Source organism: Bombus huntii, chromosome 12, assembly GCF_024542735.1.
Source record: "Bombus huntii isolate Logan2020A chromosome 12, iyBomHunt1.1, whole genome shotgun sequence".
Classification (NCBI taxonomy): Eukaryota; Metazoa; Arthropoda; class Insecta; order Hymenoptera; family Apidae; genus Bombus; species Bombus huntii.
In genome coordinates this window covers 8,611,941-8,629,141 of record NC_066249.1, presented here as the reverse complement: position 1 = coordinate 8,629,141, position 17,201 = coordinate 8,611,941, and the positions used below count along the sequence as shown (strand labels likewise).

At 35.7% G+C, this 17,201-nt stretch overlaps 6 protein-coding genes and 2 long non-coding RNA genes across 14 annotated transcripts in view; 4 read left to right on the top strand and 4 right to left on the bottom strand.

Moving 5' to 3' along the window:
- The window catches only part of LOC126871556 (uncharacterized), a 34,263-nt gene extending 32,575 nt beyond the window's left edge, over positions 1 to 1,688 (top strand). For 5 of the 6 annotated variants that reach the window (XM_050630482.1, XM_050630480.1, XM_050630478.1 and 2 more), the window contains exon 12: positions 71 to 1,688. In XM_050630482.1, the coding sequence (XP_050486439.1) occupies positions 71 to 181 (111 nt within the window). In that variant the 3' untranslated portion in view covers positions 182 to 1,688. Of the gene's footprint in view, positions 1 to 43 lie in introns of all 6 variants that reach the window. The other variant, XM_050630483.1, reaches the window with a different exon arrangement.
- Positions 1,656 to 2,925, bottom strand: LOC126871582 (uncharacterized). The gene is made up of 2 exons (XM_050630549.1): positions 2,561 to 2,925; positions 1,656 to 2,273 (listed from the first exon to the last, which is right to left on the bottom strand). Exons 1-2 carry the CDS (start codon positions 2,923 to 2,925, stop codon positions 2,213 to 2,215), a joined length of 426 nt encoding a protein of 141 aa, XP_050486506.1. The 3' UTR covers positions 1,656 to 2,212.
- A 303-nt stretch (positions 2,926 to 3,228) lies between these two features.
- On the top strand, positions 3,229 to 4,326 carry LOC126871585 (uncharacterized). The gene is made up of 3 exons (XR_007691686.1): positions 3,229 to 3,370; positions 3,466 to 3,736; positions 3,855 to 4,326. It is a non-coding gene; the product is annotated as an uncharacterized LOC126871585 (long non-coding RNA).
- A 132-nt stretch (positions 4,327 to 4,458) lies between these two features.
- Positions 4,459 to 5,947, bottom strand: LOC126871576 (uncharacterized). The gene is made up of 2 exons (XM_050630541.1): positions 5,805 to 5,947; positions 4,459 to 5,581 (listed from the first exon to the last, which is right to left on the bottom strand). Exons 1-2 carry the CDS (start codon positions 5,839 to 5,841, stop codon positions 4,767 to 4,769), a joined length of 852 nt encoding a protein of 283 aa, XP_050486498.1. The 5' UTR covers positions 5,842 to 5,947; the 3' UTR covers positions 4,459 to 4,766.
- A 243-nt stretch (positions 5,948 to 6,190) lies between these two features.
- On the top strand, positions 6,191 to 6,849 carry LOC126871584 (uncharacterized). The gene is made up of 2 exons (XR_007691685.1): positions 6,191 to 6,335; positions 6,415 to 6,849. It is a non-coding gene; the product is annotated as an uncharacterized LOC126871584 (long non-coding RNA).
- LOC126871577 (uncharacterized) lies at positions 6,844 to 9,236 on the bottom strand. The gene is made up of 3 exons (XM_050630542.1): positions 8,332 to 9,236; positions 7,535 to 8,022; positions 6,844 to 7,292 (listed from the first exon to the last, which is right to left on the bottom strand). The coding sequence occupies exons 1-3, from the start codon at positions 8,503 to 8,505 to the stop codon at positions 7,196 to 7,198; spliced, it is 759 nt and encodes a 252-aa protein (XP_050486499.1). The 5' UTR covers positions 8,506 to 9,236; the 3' UTR covers positions 6,844 to 7,195.
- A 114-nt stretch (positions 9,237 to 9,350) lies between these two features.
- Positions 9,351 to 14,741, top strand: LOC126871558 (A-kinase anchor protein 10, mitochondrial). Of its 2 annotated transcripts, none has more exons than XM_050630486.1 (9): positions 9,351 to 9,499; positions 10,550 to 11,330; positions 11,398 to 11,658; positions 11,752 to 11,902; positions 12,012 to 12,126; positions 12,217 to 12,388; positions 12,454 to 12,527; positions 12,598 to 12,650; positions 12,751 to 14,741. In XM_050630486.1, exons 2-9 carry the CDS (start codon positions 10,807 to 10,809, stop codon positions 12,838 to 12,840), a joined length of 1,440 nt encoding a protein of 479 aa, XP_050486443.1. In that variant the 5' UTR covers positions 9,351 to 9,499; positions 10,550 to 10,806; the 3' UTR covers positions 12,841 to 14,741. The 2 variants fall into 2 exon arrangements, with proteins under 2 accessions (XP_050486443.1, XP_050486442.1); XM_050630485.1 differs by lacking the exon at positions 9,351 to 9,499 and adding an exon at positions 9,759 to 10,348.
- LOC126871569 (G-protein coupled receptor 143-like) lies at positions 14,645 to 17,105 on the bottom strand. Its single transcript, XM_050630509.1, has 6 exons — positions 16,614 to 17,105; positions 16,447 to 16,558; positions 16,258 to 16,352; positions 15,986 to 16,164; positions 15,572 to 15,899; positions 14,645 to 15,510 (listed from the first exon to the last, which is right to left on the bottom strand). The coding sequence occupies exons 1-6, from the start codon at positions 16,761 to 16,763 to the stop codon at positions 15,310 to 15,312; spliced, it is 1,065 nt and encodes a 354-aa protein (XP_050486466.1). The 5' UTR covers positions 16,764 to 17,105; the 3' UTR covers positions 14,645 to 15,309.
- Between the last annotated feature and the right edge of the window lie 96 nt (positions 17,106 to 17,201).

Sequence of the window (17,201 nt, the reverse complement as noted above, 5' to 3'; positions counted from 1 at the left end):
CGTTTTAAGAATTTGTTAATCAACGATTGACTTTTTAAAAAAGATGTCAAATGGAATAATTCCTCTATAGGCGGGTAAGGAGGAATTAAAATTTGACGAGCCCGCAGTTGCTAATAATAGTGGAGGAGCTACGAACTGCGAAGATCTCAACGCGAACGCAGCGGCTCAACCATCTTCCTAAACACGTCTCCTCTTACTCTTGTTTTCCTTTTTCCCCCCTTCTTTCCTTTTTGTTGTCGTCCTTTATTTCTTACGCCGTGTATCATTACTGATTCCATTGTTTGCATAATTGTCCGTTGTTGATGCCAAAACGGGAGCTGCGTAGGAAAATCACCCTAATGCGTATCGTTTGGGGGAATGAGAATCGAGCTAAACTGGCGCTCGACGATGTGTACATGCAAACTTTTCTCGGTGAATCACGTCGAGACGATTAGCTAATATGGTAGTCCATAAAGCATAGACATTTTGCGTGTGTCGAAGTCGTGTACAGCTTTCTCCGTGCCGTCATGTTATGGAAGGTATTCGTGCGTATTGCTTTAGTATATTTTATCGTTGAGAGACGTATAATCCGTGTATATAATAACAGTAAATCTGTCCTCATAATTTCAAAATTGATATAGTCGATAATTCACGATCCGATATCGTAGTCATACAACCTCTGGCTTTCTTTCAGTCGGAGATTATAATTTAAATATATCCTTTTCAATCATTGCCGTTTTTGCGTATAACATGGTCGAAACGATAGTTAGTTATCTCGCGTTAGGATTACTCGCGATTAATCGCTTTAAAAGAAAAGAACAAAAAAATTATGAAGCATAGACAAATTTGTTAAGGATACTTAATTGCGATAACAAGTGAATTTCCTTCTCGTGCCCACCGAATTACATTTTATCCTGCTATTAATGACGAACCATTTTCTCAAGAGTATTAATTCCTATATACATACTTAGAGAGGAAAGCAGATAGGTTGTAATGTACCTTAAAGCTCCGTTCATCGAAGTTTACGACTCATTTGAATCTTGGAAACAAAAGTAAGGAACGAATGTGTAATCTTCAAATGTAAAATGACAACAGGGTACATTAGGTTTACGATGCACTACATAGTGATGATTGGCGCAATTAATATATTGTCAGATATGAATCATTCGAATGGAACGACACACGATGTTGTTCTTAATATTATTATTTGATTCGTCATTTGTCGATATTTAAATATCCTTGCCGTTCCAAACGTGATTACAAACATGGCCGGGAATATCTTTTGTTCGAACATTCTCATAAAAAAGAAACGAAGAACGGAAACACGGAAAGATATAAATATTTGTCGCAAATTATTCCCGAGCACCGAAATGATGAAAAAAAAAAACAAAGAAAATACACACGTTACATACAGAACTGCTTTCTATTTTAATGGTGAGATATATTTGAAGAACATATTCTTGTACACGCTTCCATAAGTCACAATTATTCATCGTGTAAGTTTCGAAAGCATTGTATATACATATATGTAAGTGAACATCGTGTAACTTACGACTTTATTCTAATTGCGTTTCAAACGATCGGTCCTTTTTTTATATAGGTTTCCCTTCGTTCTTTTCCTTTAATAGTAGAAATTACTTATTGCAAAGATCGTGTGAAAGTGATTTTTTTCTCTCCTCTATCTTCTTTTTTACTTTTTTTTTTTTTTTTAATGAAATAAACGATTCCACCCAGATGATATATATTCTGAAAATCATAGTCCTAAGCATTTTTTATACAAAGTATTGTGATGATATACCAAAAAAGAACTCATAAATAATGTATTTTAATTTTTAATCAAATAAATTTCGTTTCGATAAGAATCCTGTATCGTATGTTTACTTGAGTATACAATTGTTCATGGAGGGCTCGAGTATTGGTTCTATGCAAAGAATAATATTCAAAAAGTTACAAATAACCCATCTAAACCTCACGTCGTTCACAGGCTCGTGCGATATTTACCTTCTTGATATTTTCTCTTCGTGTTTTTTCTATAAAATGTCTGCCCAGTTCGTTACAAGCAAGATTAAAAATAAATATAATCTTAAGATAAAATGAATAATCAGTTAATGTCGATGTAAAGGGCAGAGAGTGACAGTAGGAGTGAGACAAAGGGTCGATTGTCAAAAAATATTGATGATAGGATAATTACATTTTACGCTAATGTCTTGCAGCGTTTCGAAGACAGAGTTCTTCATTCTTGGCGAAAACGACGTAACAACGGAACTAGCAAATTCGCCAAACGCAAACCAGCCCTAAAAAATAAAGGTACTATATCAGTTTGATAAATTAAAAAAAAAAAGTGCATTAAAATAAAGGAGATAATATATAAATAAATATGTACAATAGCATTTTACATATCTATCAAAAGTAGTATCATTGTACAAGAATGACACTGCATCTTTTCAAAAATGAATAAGAAAATAAACATCGATTATACGTAACTGTTTAAAAAGAAAATTGTTGTTTACAAAGTCAAATTCAAGGCAAGATATTATAGTATCACGTCGGTACCGAGTGAAACTTAAAAGTTGAAAAATACCTGTGAGTCGATTTGGGCGCCGGTGACGGTTTAGAATCGACTTCCGGTTTACTGGATTGCGGCTTTGAAGAATCAATTATCGGTAAGTTAGGTTTATTATCGCCAGCAACACCGGCTAGGAGGAGCGTCTCGACGGGTGCGACGACGAATACCACGCCGTCCACGTGGATACGGTAATTCTCAGATCCGTTTTGTCGTTGATCGTAATAATCGACCGTAGAATTGTAGGAAGGCGGTGTCGTCGGGCTCGATGACTCCACGATCGATGTTTCATTCGCAATCGGTAAACACTGAGCAACTCTGTTAGAGCCTAATGCGGCGAGTAGCAGCACCGTTTTGAAAATCCGCATGTTGATCGATAGCATCGATGTCTGTTTCTAATAATTGACGTAAATAAATATCAGAGGTTATATACGTATGCGTGTGTCCTAAACCAGATCGTTGACGAAACCCCTTCTACGACGACGCTCTCGAGTTTCGTCGATTCGCCGAGCAATCACGAGAAACGAAATTACTGATGTTTTGGAATTCTCGCCTAGACAAGGTAAGTGTGACACGCGACGAACGATCGATCGAGGAACGATCGAAAATACGAAAAGGACTTATAAGTTGATTTTTGATGAGAAAAAACGATGCCCGTGGCGTGGTAGCGTGAGCAATGAACGTCTTGACGATGCGGAGGATGAGCGAGGTGTGACGACGTCTCCTGCCGACCGGCGATCCCGGTCCCCACCTGGCATGGAAACAGATCGTCAGGCAAGTTCAAGAACCTGGGGGCCACTGTGCACGTTCTGTTGCATACATAGCCAGGTAGAACGTAATCTTGGTTGGAATTGATTTTTCTGCTCGGACGACGTTGATATCTCATTCTACTTTACTTTAGAATTATCTATATTATGTGTCAGTTGTCTGTCCTAAGGGCGATTTGAACAATAAATTTCAATCAACACCAGATTTCTCTTACACGATAACGTACTAACTATGAAATGATATTCGTGAATTTGCAAGTTACATGTCGTAGCTCGTAGAATTACAGAGAAACAGTTTCTACAATTTTTTGAGCTATATTCGTTAATCGATTGGTACTACGTTCCTATTGTTAGAATATACATACAAGCATGCTTATATTACGAAGGCATCGATAGAAAGGCGAAGATTAAATACACGGTAAAAGAGGTAATAAATATCGGCATTTATACTTTTACAGGATGTAATCAGTTGTTTATTGTCGTAATGAAATATGTCATTTCGTTCAACCTCTTTAAGACCCGTTACGTTTCTTGTTTCTTTTTAGGTCTTAATTAATCTACGTAATTCTATTCAAGAACAAAGTTCGGTTGGTAAGAAGAAAAACGAAACCACTGGTAGCCGGTTTGCTCCCGAACGTATACACACTCTTTCGTGCGTGAAATATACCGAACGTGCGTGTTTCTGTCGGTGCGCACGCGAGCACCTACCCACATACACAAACGCGCGCGCGCGCGCGCGCGTGCATACACGCACATATACGGGACCGATTTGTAAAGGGCAACGGCCTCGTATGGCCCCACCGAGTTCATTTCCCCGTTTCTCTGTCTCAGCCGCCGCTTATTACCGTAACCTTGCCCTTGCTCTTACATTTCCGCCATGCTCGAACTTCGAGGATTGTCTTCCTGGTTCGCCTTGAATGGCGCCTACCGACGAAAGCTTATAGAAGATCGGAATCACTTGAACGCGACTCAAATTCAAACGTTCCAACTTGAGACTACAGATAAGAGTCAATAGTTTATCTATTGAGATAAGCAGAGATAAATTTTCATCGTCCGAGGACATTCTGTAAGGAAGAACATTCACGAAATTTTAGGTAAGACTTGACACATATTTTGCAGGATCTTATTTTAGGGACAAAAATAGTAGACTTTTGTTCGTGTGTGCGTGTATATTTATCTCTCCGTAAACATGATACAATCCTACGATACATTGCAGATGTAAATAGTACAAACGTAGAAAAAGATAGAATAGCTTTCGGTGTATATATAGTTCGGTTACGAGATCAAAGTTTGCGCTTGAATCTTTCATATAATTTCTTTTACATATTTTCCTGCCTTTTATACTTTTTTACTACCTTTTTTTAACTTTTAACTATAGTATACAAATATCACAATCGTCATATAAATAGATACTCTTAAATGGAACTTATGTAGTCTCTTACTAAACAGAATGAATTTTAATTAAAATTGTTGTCGTTCTGACAGACACCTAATTTATCCCTATATCTTCCAGGTCCGCAATTCTCGATACCGCCTCCCAACAACACTAGCTCCTGCTCCGCCAACTTGTTGCCCAATTCGTTCCTTTCCTCAGATATCGAAGGTATGTCTTCCTCCTCCTTCTTCGACAATTGTTTCTTCAACGATATACCCGGCCTCGCTGCTTTCAACACCTCCTCTTCTTTAACCGGTAGATCATCCGAATGGTCGAGGTTCTTCACTTGCGAACTTCTAACGTTAGTAGACCTTTTATTTCCTTTTATCGAACTATCAACGAGTCCACGATGTTCTTCCGTATTCCACAGGCTTCTAGCCCTCTTTACCGTCTTTTTACCATCGATAGACACCTCTTGCAAACCAGGCTCAGAATTTTTAGAATCCATCGACGATGTTTCTAATTCAGTTTTCTCTGTGTTTTTAGCGTCAGACGTCTTGTCGGTATGTTTACTTCGAGCTGTGCTATCTCCCTCTTTCTCTATATGAACGATCTCGACGTGGTAAGGCTCCCTCCCGCCATCTGCATCTTCTGTCTCATAAACCATCGTTTCAGATGGCTTCTCCGCGGTCTGTTGCTTGCTGCGTTGCGAGATTAGCTCGTTTAACTCCAGCGCCTGAGTAGCCAGGTTCTTGAATAGACCACTGCTACCGGAAGTAGCGACGACCACCAAAAAGTTTTCAAACTTCGCGTCCACGTTGAAGTCACCGTCTTGTCGCTGGTCATACGTGGCTGGAGCCGCGTTTGTTCGCGGAATTAACGATTTCGATAGAATGCCTGCAAAATTACACGAAGATGATAGAGCATAAAAAAGAATTGCTCCAGTTTCATATGTAAACATCAGAAAAAGTCATTAATTTACAAGTAACTTAGAAAGCTTATCCGAAGGAGTGGAAGAGCAACATGTAATTATATCAAAATATATGAAAATTAAATGTTAAGAAAGGATCTATCTTACGAAGAAATCTGTAGTATGATGTAGTTGTATACGTCATTCTACCTGGTAACAGGACGAGGCACGCAACGTGCAGTAGCATCTTGGTGAAACCCTTTTGGAAGCGTCCGCTCGAATCAGCCGAGCTGAACGAAGTCCGATCCTCGACTGTGCGAGAGATTCGTCCGCTTCCTTGGCAGCTTTGGATCGCCGGCGTCTTCTATATAGATCGAGGGAATATCACTGCTGGGAGAGGGTAAGAAACGTCTTGTATGCCTGGCAATCGACTTACATTAGATGATTATGAAGGCGACTACCATCCGCCAAGACCGCTCATGATAGTACTGCTTCTCGCACGGTGTGTAGCTTCTTTCACACGACTTTATCCCCCTCTACGGATTAAAAGAAGGAAATCGAGCAGTTCTCGCAAGAAGTTATTGTACTGACTGTATCGTGCGTGTTTCTCAGGCACGTCATTTTAGAATTCATTTAATAGCACGTTCCTTCAAGAAGGATCGATCCATTAGATATCTCTTCGTGCATCTTTGGATAATTTTAAAGAAATTACACTCGAAATGTTAATGCAATGTACAAAAGGTAAAAATATGATTCTCAAGCTTCAAAAGAAAGATGAAATTTTATGACAATAACTCTTAACCTTTTTATCTATTTTTAGTTACTGAAGAAAAAATGGAGGCTTAATTATGGCGGATGAAATTAAATAACATTAATGTTGATAATACTATAGTAATGGCGACGATAGACGATAGACGATAGACGACGTTCGAGAATGACAACGTATTACGTAATTCTACGATATTTTTATTCCCTTGATCAGAGAACACCGGAGCGAGCAGGCGTACAAAGAATTTGTTCGCTGCTCAGGATCGTATGCTGTTCGTATCTATTTACTTATCTTGATCTGTAAAACCTCGAACGAGGTTCCTTCGTTTCTTAAAGATTCTTTCGATAGGAATCTCTTTATATTCTACAGAATCAATCACTTGAAAAGTATCTTTTTTTTTTTTTTTAGGAATATCTTATAATTTGAGAAATTATTCTACAGGATGTTTTATTCAACATTTAAATGAAATAAATCATTCAATATGCATACATAAATTTATTTATTACAACAATTTTATAACCCTGTTAAGTATAATTGTTTCTTATATATATTATTATATACAGCGACTAAGGAAATTATGGCCGAATAGAAATGTAAGATGGGACATACGTAACTTAACATAAAGCCGAATTTACACTCTTTCGCTTTGTGTGTTTCGTTTTACACTTGTTGCAACACTGCTTTCATCCTCGTTTCATCCGCGGATGAAAGCAAGTGTTCATCTACCGTGTTCTTCCAATATGAAACAATGTAAATTCGACTTAAGTCACATGAGGAACATGAGGCAACTCCGCACAATCGTACAGGATTCATCGAATATTCATGGCACGGCTCAGTTTAAGTGCATTCGATCGTCTTCCTCCTGCGCCAAATTCCTTGCGCTGCGCCTTAGATCGTCTAAAAGTTTTGATGGTAATCTCATCGTCAATCTACAAGAAGAAAAGAATAAGAAAAGAAAACGAAGAGGATTCAAATCTACTGTTCGTTTGAAATGTTTTTTTTTTTTTTTTTTTATATCTCATGTTTGTATCTTCAAACTCTTATTGCAACTTTATATACAATTTTAATTTCACAGTTTGTAACCTCGTTAATTAGTTTGACTAATTAAATTCGCCAATCTTCTATTGGATGAAATATACATTTTAATGTTTCCTGCTTTCGTAGTACTTACGGAATTAACGATAATTTTCGTTGACTCAAACGACGACAACGACCCTTGCCATCCGGTGAATATCCTAATTTGCACCGTTTTCTAGACAGTCTTTTGGACGGATTCTCCGTGGATGATTCCCAGTTATCGTGCTTCGTTGGATTTTCCTTCTTATCCTCAAACAGGTTCCCAATTTTGTCACTTAACCTCATTCTTAGTATACTGCCGTCACTAGTTGAATTTTCTAAACTTTCAGTTGATGAACTAGCTAAGGTTTCGTTTGTTTTCTCATCGTCCACTGGTAGAAGAATTTCCGCGTTCTCCATGGTAGAATTTATATTTGGCTCGCTGATCGAAGGAAATGTCGAATTTTGAGAGAAAGAATCGGGTGTTTCGGAGACATTGATTTGCTCTAATGGAACTGTTTCGGTGGTAGTTGTAGTACTGGTGGTGGGCTTGACGATCGGTTTCAACGTAAAGTCGGCGTAATCGTAGAAGTAATCGTATTCCTGTAATTCAAGATCGTGTTAATTTACTTAACGCTGCTTTCTTCATATCCTAAAAACGCGAAGATTTGCTTAAATATTTTTTACGACTCCCTTATCCTTTACTCCTCCACCCTTTACTTTAAATCAATGTTACCACGTACTACCGTAAATCTCTTTAGTCTAGATGCAACATATTTATCACATCGTCAGTAAAGATAAAAGTCAACGATGATAATAATAGTTCTTGTTATCGCGTCATCTGACTGTACCGCTTATCGAGGTACATTAACATCCCAGCGGGAACATCGCGACCGATAGTCATCGTTTTACCGTGTAATCGTCAAGCATCTCCGGGTCCAACAACGCCACCACTTGCACATCCTTCAGGTGGACTTGCACGTTTAGATCACCGGTTTGTCGTTGATCATAGGTCGTCGTCGGTAAGGACAGACCAGTCACGACGTGATAAGCGAACACGAGGAGGAGGCCGTAACGCGGATACATGACGAAGAGGACCGTTTTGCTTCGATGGGCCACGAAGCAATGGAAAAATGCACGAGGATCGTCGACGGGATTGAGACTGACCGGGGTCCGGTTAAAAGACGGCGTTATACCGATGCTCTACCTTGATATAGTGGTCAGTACACCGAGAAACCGGTATTCTTTGTCGCCGAACGGTCATGAGAGCCTCGAGCACAGTGGCCGGACATTGGCCTCATCGTGTACCGATATACCAGGAAAGCGTGCACACACGAGAATGCAAAGCAATTCCGATTTAAATATTAAAACGCTACTCTAAACGTCTCCCACAGCCTCGCGGGAACGGTATACGCGTATAAAGAGGACAAATAAAGATCTTGCTACAGCGGATGGTGGGATTCCTTTTACATCGGTCGCGTAACGTTGTCCAAAGTTAACGCAATTAAATTAGGGGACACATTGATAAAACGGAATACTATCGGCAGGTACTATCAAATCGTACACTCTTTGCAAAAATATTTCAAGGTAAAACGAAGATAATACATCGAAAAGGAAATGAGCAAAGAAAGTATAGCTCTGAAAGAAGTATTTGATGAGAAACCATTGGGCAGAGTATAGTATTTAACATTGCAAACTGTATTTTATAATATAGTATATTACAATATTACTATATTATATTTATTATTGTAAAAATCACTGGTTAATGATCTCTATAGGTCGTAACTCCCTCGCGATTCACTGGCAACTGTCTCGCTACTCACTTGCTACTCCCTCGTAACTCCCTCGCTACTGCAACTCTCAAACTTTAGTCTCGCAACTGACTAACGACTGCCTTTTATTCCACTGTCTTGTTCCACAGATTTGGATGACTCGTGGTCAAATACACTTTTTTCAATTACCTAATATCAAAAAGGGCTACAAGTATATGGTCCATCGGAATTTCCCATTTTTCCATTGCTTTTCATCTGTAGTTCATCGGGACTTTCCCCAGGATTTTTCCCTAATGCTATAGATATACGTAAGTAAATAAAAGATTGGTTCGTAATGATTAATCATTGCCGTTAATTATTACTGTAGAATATTTAAAATAAACATAAACGTAGTAATTTTTACGTTACACGGGAAAATATTGCAAAGATGTCAATGTTCCTTAATTTACGATACGCGAATAACACGGTACATATAAGATGAACGGTGTATACTGTAAATGAAAATTACTGCGACATAGTTAGAAATTTGTTATGGTAAATTACAAATTTATTACGGTAGTTGTACGCACAGGTCATAAAGTCGCAACGATAGTAAAGCGCGTTAGGATGCGCTACGCGGATATTTTTGATTGTGACTTTATCCATTATTGTGAAACCGCAGGAAATAATCGTGACCCGATGAATATAAACTTTCTACGAATGAGCAACATGGCAGCAAAGAGGCGTTAGGATGATACTAGAAATAAAAACGATCGATTACGCAAGTTCGGTGTCATCGATGTGTCTTTCGATGTTTTGATTCACGATCGTTTTTTAAAGTGCGACGTCGAATCAACAAATGCCGCGGATATGCTTCGATTGGTATCGATATAGAGATCCTGAATGGAACCACGATGACAGTAATGAAGACTGGTTGAAATGTCATGTGCTGTTTTATACGCACAACCGAGGAAGTTCACCGTGTCGTTTTCCTAATTCAGTGCTTAGTGCTTGGTATCGTGTTCGAAAGGAACCCACGCATAATTTTCGCCCATTACAAAATAAAAGTTTTGCGCCAGGCATCGAAACATTATTATCTACTCCTCTGAATATTATATCGCGTCGTTTATCATGTTTCGTTGTGACGTAAACAATGTTCCAGTTTTTTAAAAAACCTGGTAAATATGTTTTGATGTTTCACTGATGAAAGGGTTGCTCGATAATTACATCGTAGTTAACCTAAACGCAAAATATTTATGTCTTCGTCTTTCCAATCTTTAAACTCTGCTTTCCTCCGCATGTTTCGCGTCTTCACCGAAAATCAAAATATTTTTCAAGTGTATACGTATTAATAACATTTGCCGGGTTTGTAATTGCAGGACAAAAAGACAGACCCAGATCTTTCCAAACTTCTCCCACAAAATCAACGAGCTCTGGGAAATCATTCGGGGATGTATTCAATAGTGGCTCTTCGATTCAAACATCAACAGATGCATTGTGCAGCCTTGAGGAGGAAGAGGAGGATGAAATTTTGAATGGCGAAACGGAAGAAATATGTTCCTTCAACTCTCAGCTTTCTAAGACGCTTCCACAGATACTTGCAGACAAAGGTGCTCTAGGCTATTTCATTCAGTTTATGGAAACACAGAATTGTATAGCACTTATTAAGTTTTGGCTGGAAGTGGAATGCCTGTGCAGTTCGTATAATGTATTAGAAAATACGACGGAGAATATCGAATGCTTAAACTGTGTAAAGAATACAAATAGTATTTCTAATTCGATAGACAACAATGAAAATTTCCAATGTGATGTGGCACAGAATAATATAAATAGTCATGAAAGTAAGAAACTACTATTCGACGAATATGTAAATAGTAATGATGTGAAATCAAATTGCAACGACATGCCAAAGACTAGTCAAACCATAAGCAAAATGCGACAATCAAATCACAACTGCAGAAGAAGAAATATGACTACCATTAGGCAAGATGTGTTAAGAATTCATAAAAGGTATATTACTAAGGATACTTTGGGTACGAATCAAATCCCCGAAGACCTGAAAATAAAAATGGAGAAAGTTCTTACCTGTGAAAACATTGAGCCTATGTTGCAGTGCCTATCAGCTGTTCAAAAGATTGTATATCAAATATTAGAAAATGAGTGAGTATAAGAACTGTGAAATGCTTATATTATTTATATTTTGGAATTTAAATGCAATTCTTTCTAGACACATTAATAACTTTTTACGAAGTGAATTTCACTGCAAACATCAGATTGATGTTCTTACAAGTGGCAATGTACAGTTAGCAGATATATTGTACAATGAAACGGCATTCTTTTATTTTATGGAGTTTATGGAACTTGAAAATAAACGTGAATTATTAGACTTTTGGATGTCAGTCATGAGCTATAAACAAAATTTATTAGAAAAAAAGGATACTGCAGATCCTGAGGAAGCACAAACTGATGCTCTAATTATTTACGACAAGTACTGATTTACCTAACAGTTTACTTCTTTTATGATTTTCTAAATAGATCAATAACGAGGTCATTGATATTATCATTGTTGAAATCATTACAGGTATTTTAGCTTACAAGCAACGATGCCCCTTGGTTTTAGCGATAAAATTCGTTTCCAAGTCGAACAGAACATTTGTCGCGAAGATGGAGAAGGGCCACAACCCGATTGTTTTGATAAACCTTGTAGAATTGTATATAATTTTCTGAATAAGGTAAAGATACTGTGTTAAAGTAACAAAAAATGCTAGCACTCCTTCGGAACCATTGCTATCAATAAGATTCAGTGGCTTCAACTTTAGATAACAGAAAATTCTTTTCCAGTATTATCTACCTACTTTCTTATCATCTCAGTTATATTACAAATACTTATCAGAATTAATCAGTACTATACAAAGCAGTCCATGTTCGAATTTACATCCTAGGCTAAAAAGAGCAGGTGTGTGTTGGTTTACATTTATCATACTCTATGTAATCGATAGTGAGATAAAAATAAAATGATTTCAACAAAATTTTTAAATATCTGTAGGTTCTGATTGTAGTAGTGAGGTCAGTTCTGTTAGTATCAATATGCAGAATACCCTGCAGGCAGGGAATGAAGGAAATAAATTGAACAATAATAAAAAAATTACTGGTGGTATGAACATTGATACCAGACAACTTTATGATCCAGATTCCTTATGGAAACGTAACAAATATAGGTAATTATAAAACAACAATGCTGTGCAATATAAATATTTTAAGATATATCTTGTTTATTTTATAGTTTGAGCGTCGGTTATATTGATTCGTTAGGCAGATTCGTTACTGAGATAGACCCCGACCCTCAAAGAAAATACGGTGAGTTATTTCGATCAGTTACCTTGAATATACAACGTGAATTGATATAATCGTTTCAAAATAATTTTAGAATCTCGATTAACACGTGCTGTAAAAAGGCTTGTAAATATGGAGCAGGATAAGGTAAATTTCACGCTTATCAGTAATGTTTATGTGACATTTAACGCATGACTTCTAATTTTTTTGTGTGTGTGTGAATCTAAATTAAAATCGATATAATTAGGCCAAAGAGGAGTTAGCATGGAAGATTGCTGAGATGATCGTTCGTGAGATCACCTCTTTGACACGAGGAGCTTCGAATTTTTCATCTTGATGACAGACGCTAGGTTCGACATCAAGTCATTTCTTTTTTACGTAATATACTTTGCGCTTTAAGTGTTTTAAGGTAAATATTCTGTTTAACATTGTGTATGTTTTCTTAATTTTTTATAAAACGACATCGCGTATTCCAAGTGCCAAATTGCGTAATGATAAACCTAATTATTTTACTTTTAAATATAGCAATTGAAAAAGGAGTGAGTTCGTATCCATAAGATTTAATATATTTATTTGCTTTTCGCAACACGTTTAGAACACACGTGTATAGTATCAAATTTATTATAAAATGCACATGTATATTTTCTACGTTTATAAGAATTCTTTTGAAAAAGTAATTTTTTATTGCGATATTATTTCACTTTATTCTACACACTCGTGATAAGTTTAATAATTTCGGGTTTCATAAAAATAATAAAAAAAATTATTGCAGTTGAAAGAAACAGATAATAATATCACTGTAAATAAAATACAAAGCTCTCGTTTATATAATGCATAATAGCAAACCGGACAAACGAAAACAATAATTTTCAAGTGCTTTAACTTCATACTCTTTCTAATGTTTATGAGATTATAAAAGTATTCGTTTCTATTCTAAGATATAATTGTAATTTTGAGGCGACTATATTAGACGACTTATATATATTATATAAGGATGTACAGAGCATATGTATTGTTTCGCGTTCAATATAGCGTATTACTTAAATTATTCAACTGCCAAGTATTTCTGTAATTCAGTACATTTCTTATATCTTCTGTGAACGTAAGTGTCTCTTGTTTGCAAAAATATAAAAGATGAAAAAAGTATTTTATACGCGATAGGTAAACAATTTATGACATATCGTAAAAAAGTGTGATTGGAATGCAATACGTATGTCTTAAAAATCAACGAATGAAATGCAATGTAGATATTAGAAAGTGAGTGGCCGTTTGACGAAATTGTAGATTTTTAGCAGCCAAGTTTCAAATAATAATTTCATTTATTTCGCACAAACCTTTGCAAGTTTACTCCAGACATATATAACGATTACTACAGATTCTTTGAGGCGCTCTTACATTTCAAATGTTTATACTTGGCAGTATTTATTATAGAATTTTTAAGTGATTTATACAAAGCATTCGGTTCGTTACTCGTAGAGTCGAAAAACTTTTATATACGATCTGTCTTATTATGTATAGCTAGGATTAGTCGGTAATATATAGCATTACATAAAACTTATTTTATTAAAATCGAATATATTTTTCGAAGAAAGTATAAAGAAAATGAAAATTGCTATACATAATGTACTAAGAAGATGAGTTGGATAATGTGATGAACATATGCAATCCAAGACTAATGTTCTTAAAATGTTAGTGGATTTTAAGTTGAACGACGCACGTTAGTTCCTCTTCCTTTAAAGATAAAAGGATAATTATTTTAAAAATAGATTAATCAATCTTGCATATAAATCTTACAGTATTTTGACAGTTTATGCTCTTATAATGATTTATATTTTTAAGGCTATAGAAGATTTCGTTTTTACATACAGCAAGCATTCAAGCTTTGTGCGTTAGTATGAACGAACAAATTTTGTATTAGTTATTATATTCCTTATATTCACACAGAGATTTTGGTGCTACACGTAAATACAATTCGTTACCGAAAAACATAGTCTTGGTACTCTTTATAAAATGTATATGTAAATCTCTAGAAAAAGGAGTATTCGATCATTTGTTAATAGCGATGTACATAAGAATTTTTTTTATTAAAAGGAGAAGGGTTGTTGCAGGAATAAAATTTGTTAATCAAAAAAATCAAGACATCTCTTTTGAAAATTCTACGTGTATTATGTTTTGTAGATATGTATTCTTTAATGGTGCTCTTTATTAACCGTAATAAAAACGACGATCAACAAATTATCGTGTTTTTTAGATCAAAATAGTTATATTAGCATATGATGTACTCGTGCAACGTTCAGCGATGCTTAACACTTTGTAATTTATTCAGACTGAACTGCAACATGAAAATATTAGATATATGAAAAAAGGTTACACTCATTAAACAATACTACTCTATATAGGTGCGTTCTTCTTATATATGTAAAAAATAAAATCTTTTAATATTTATAACAATTAACAAATGTATTTACCAAATTAGTACGAACAATCAATTTTCCATAAAGCTCTTTTATCGCTATAAGGAAATAACTATAATCTCTAATCTCTAAGGAAAATCTTATTCTAAACGTAAGTTTATATGTAAAGAAAGAATTTTTTTATGTATACAATATTTCTATACAAATAGTGATTCTTCAGTTATATTTTTCCCTTAAGCAATCTTCATCATAAAATGGGCTATTGAGCACATTATCTCCCTAAAACTTGAAAAATATATAAATATTAAAAATATAGCTTTCTTTAAAGCATATAAGGCAGTGGATTGATCGTATTACTACGATTGAAAGAGGAATTTTCAGTATCACAGTTCTCAGAACGAAGAAGATCCGTTAATACTCGTATGTGGGGGACAGCCAAATTTGGGATCCAGTAAGGGCGATGATTCTGATAATCGGGTATTTTTGTCTCCTTTCCCTAACTTCTGACAGCATTCCAATCGAAACTTTTCTCTCTTACTCCATCTTTTGTAAACAAGAGCATTGAAGAAAGCTTGAAGGGGATTTGTTACAGCCTATCAATAAAATATTCTCATGAGTTGAACTTGTTACATTGGCCTTAAAAAATATACATACCATTATGTACCAAAGAGTAATGATAATTTTGACTGGTAGCTGGAACCATAAAGTCCATAACAAAATCCCGTTAATTAAATTCGGTAACCAGCATACATAATAAACAAAATTAGTCAATGCAAATTTGAGCTTTATCGCTTGCACCAATTTCCTTTCTCTGCTTGTTATTTGTGCCAAACTACAAGTGACAGCAGTTTGAAGATCTCGCGTCGACGCGAAATATAACACAGGATTGACTATCATGACCGCTGCTAATAGCACATAAGTAGCACAATAGTTTGGCAGAATACGTAATGTAACAGTGGATAATGATGTCAAATTGTGACAACTGGGAAAAGAAAAGTGTCGTGATACTTTAAAGAAATAACAATGGGTAACATCGTGGCATGCCATTAAATCGAAACAAAAACTAACTTTGCATCTGGTATATATAAGATTGTTAAGCCAAATGTAGTCAAAATTGCTGGACATATCCATGCAAAGGCATGGTAACAAGTAGAATGCCCAGATCTGTCTCCTAGTAACAGTTTCATGTCAATGGCGTAGCAAAGAGTCCAGATCCATGTTGCCATATAAAAATACTGTATCCAAGCCTGGTAATTTTTTTTTTTTTATATTAATATGACAAAAGATTGAAACGAATACAGGTTACTAATGCGGTGAATTTTATAATACAATTATTTTACCGACAAAAGTGCGCAAAAGACAACACTTGATGTATCATCTTGCATTGGCATTATGGATTTAAAATTCATCCATATCGCCGATCTAATAAATACACCTAGTAAAAAATTCAAATTGAGAGGAGAAAAGTGACTTTCTTTGTTTTTTATCTATTTCATATTTTTTCAGTATTAGAAAACAAATGTAATTACCTAACGAGGCTAAGAGGTCTGCAATTGCAAGCCATACGATGATCTCTCTTCCTCTAGATACAGATAAGCTTTGCCACCTATGAGAATGACTAGATGTTTCTCTTGGAAGTATCTACAAAGCAATTTCATCAGTGATTTATAAGATTTTACTAAAAGATTTCCCTTACCTGATACATTGCACCTAGGATACCTATAGAAGAAGAGATCATACAAACAGTATTGTACAAATCTGTATTGAATTCTTGCATTATTACAATTGCCATATCCGTACTGTTAGAATGATGACAACAGAATGTTTGTATCGTTGGATCAGCCATGATCTATTTGATATTGATTTCTTTCTTCTTCATCAACTAAATATACATATATGTATATACAGGCGATAAGAAATAATTAAATATTCGATAAGACACCAGTCATTTCGTAACTTGATCTACGTATTAAATGTATGGAATATGGATGTAACGATTTATGATTACCCGAAAGACACCTTTTCAAAAAATCTTTTCGAGGAATCAATAAGAATGCGTTCATTTTTATGTTAAAACGAAGCCGTACGAGATTTCCGATACGTTCGTCTGCACGCCATATTTAACACTTTATGCATATACCTTCTGCGGATAATACAGACTTCTAGTGATAATCGTTATTCAAATAATACAATTTAACGTACTCTTAATCTCCTTACCTTTTTAAACGACTGGAATCCATATTTACATTTGTTGCTTGTAATTAAGTTCAACGTTAATCCTTCA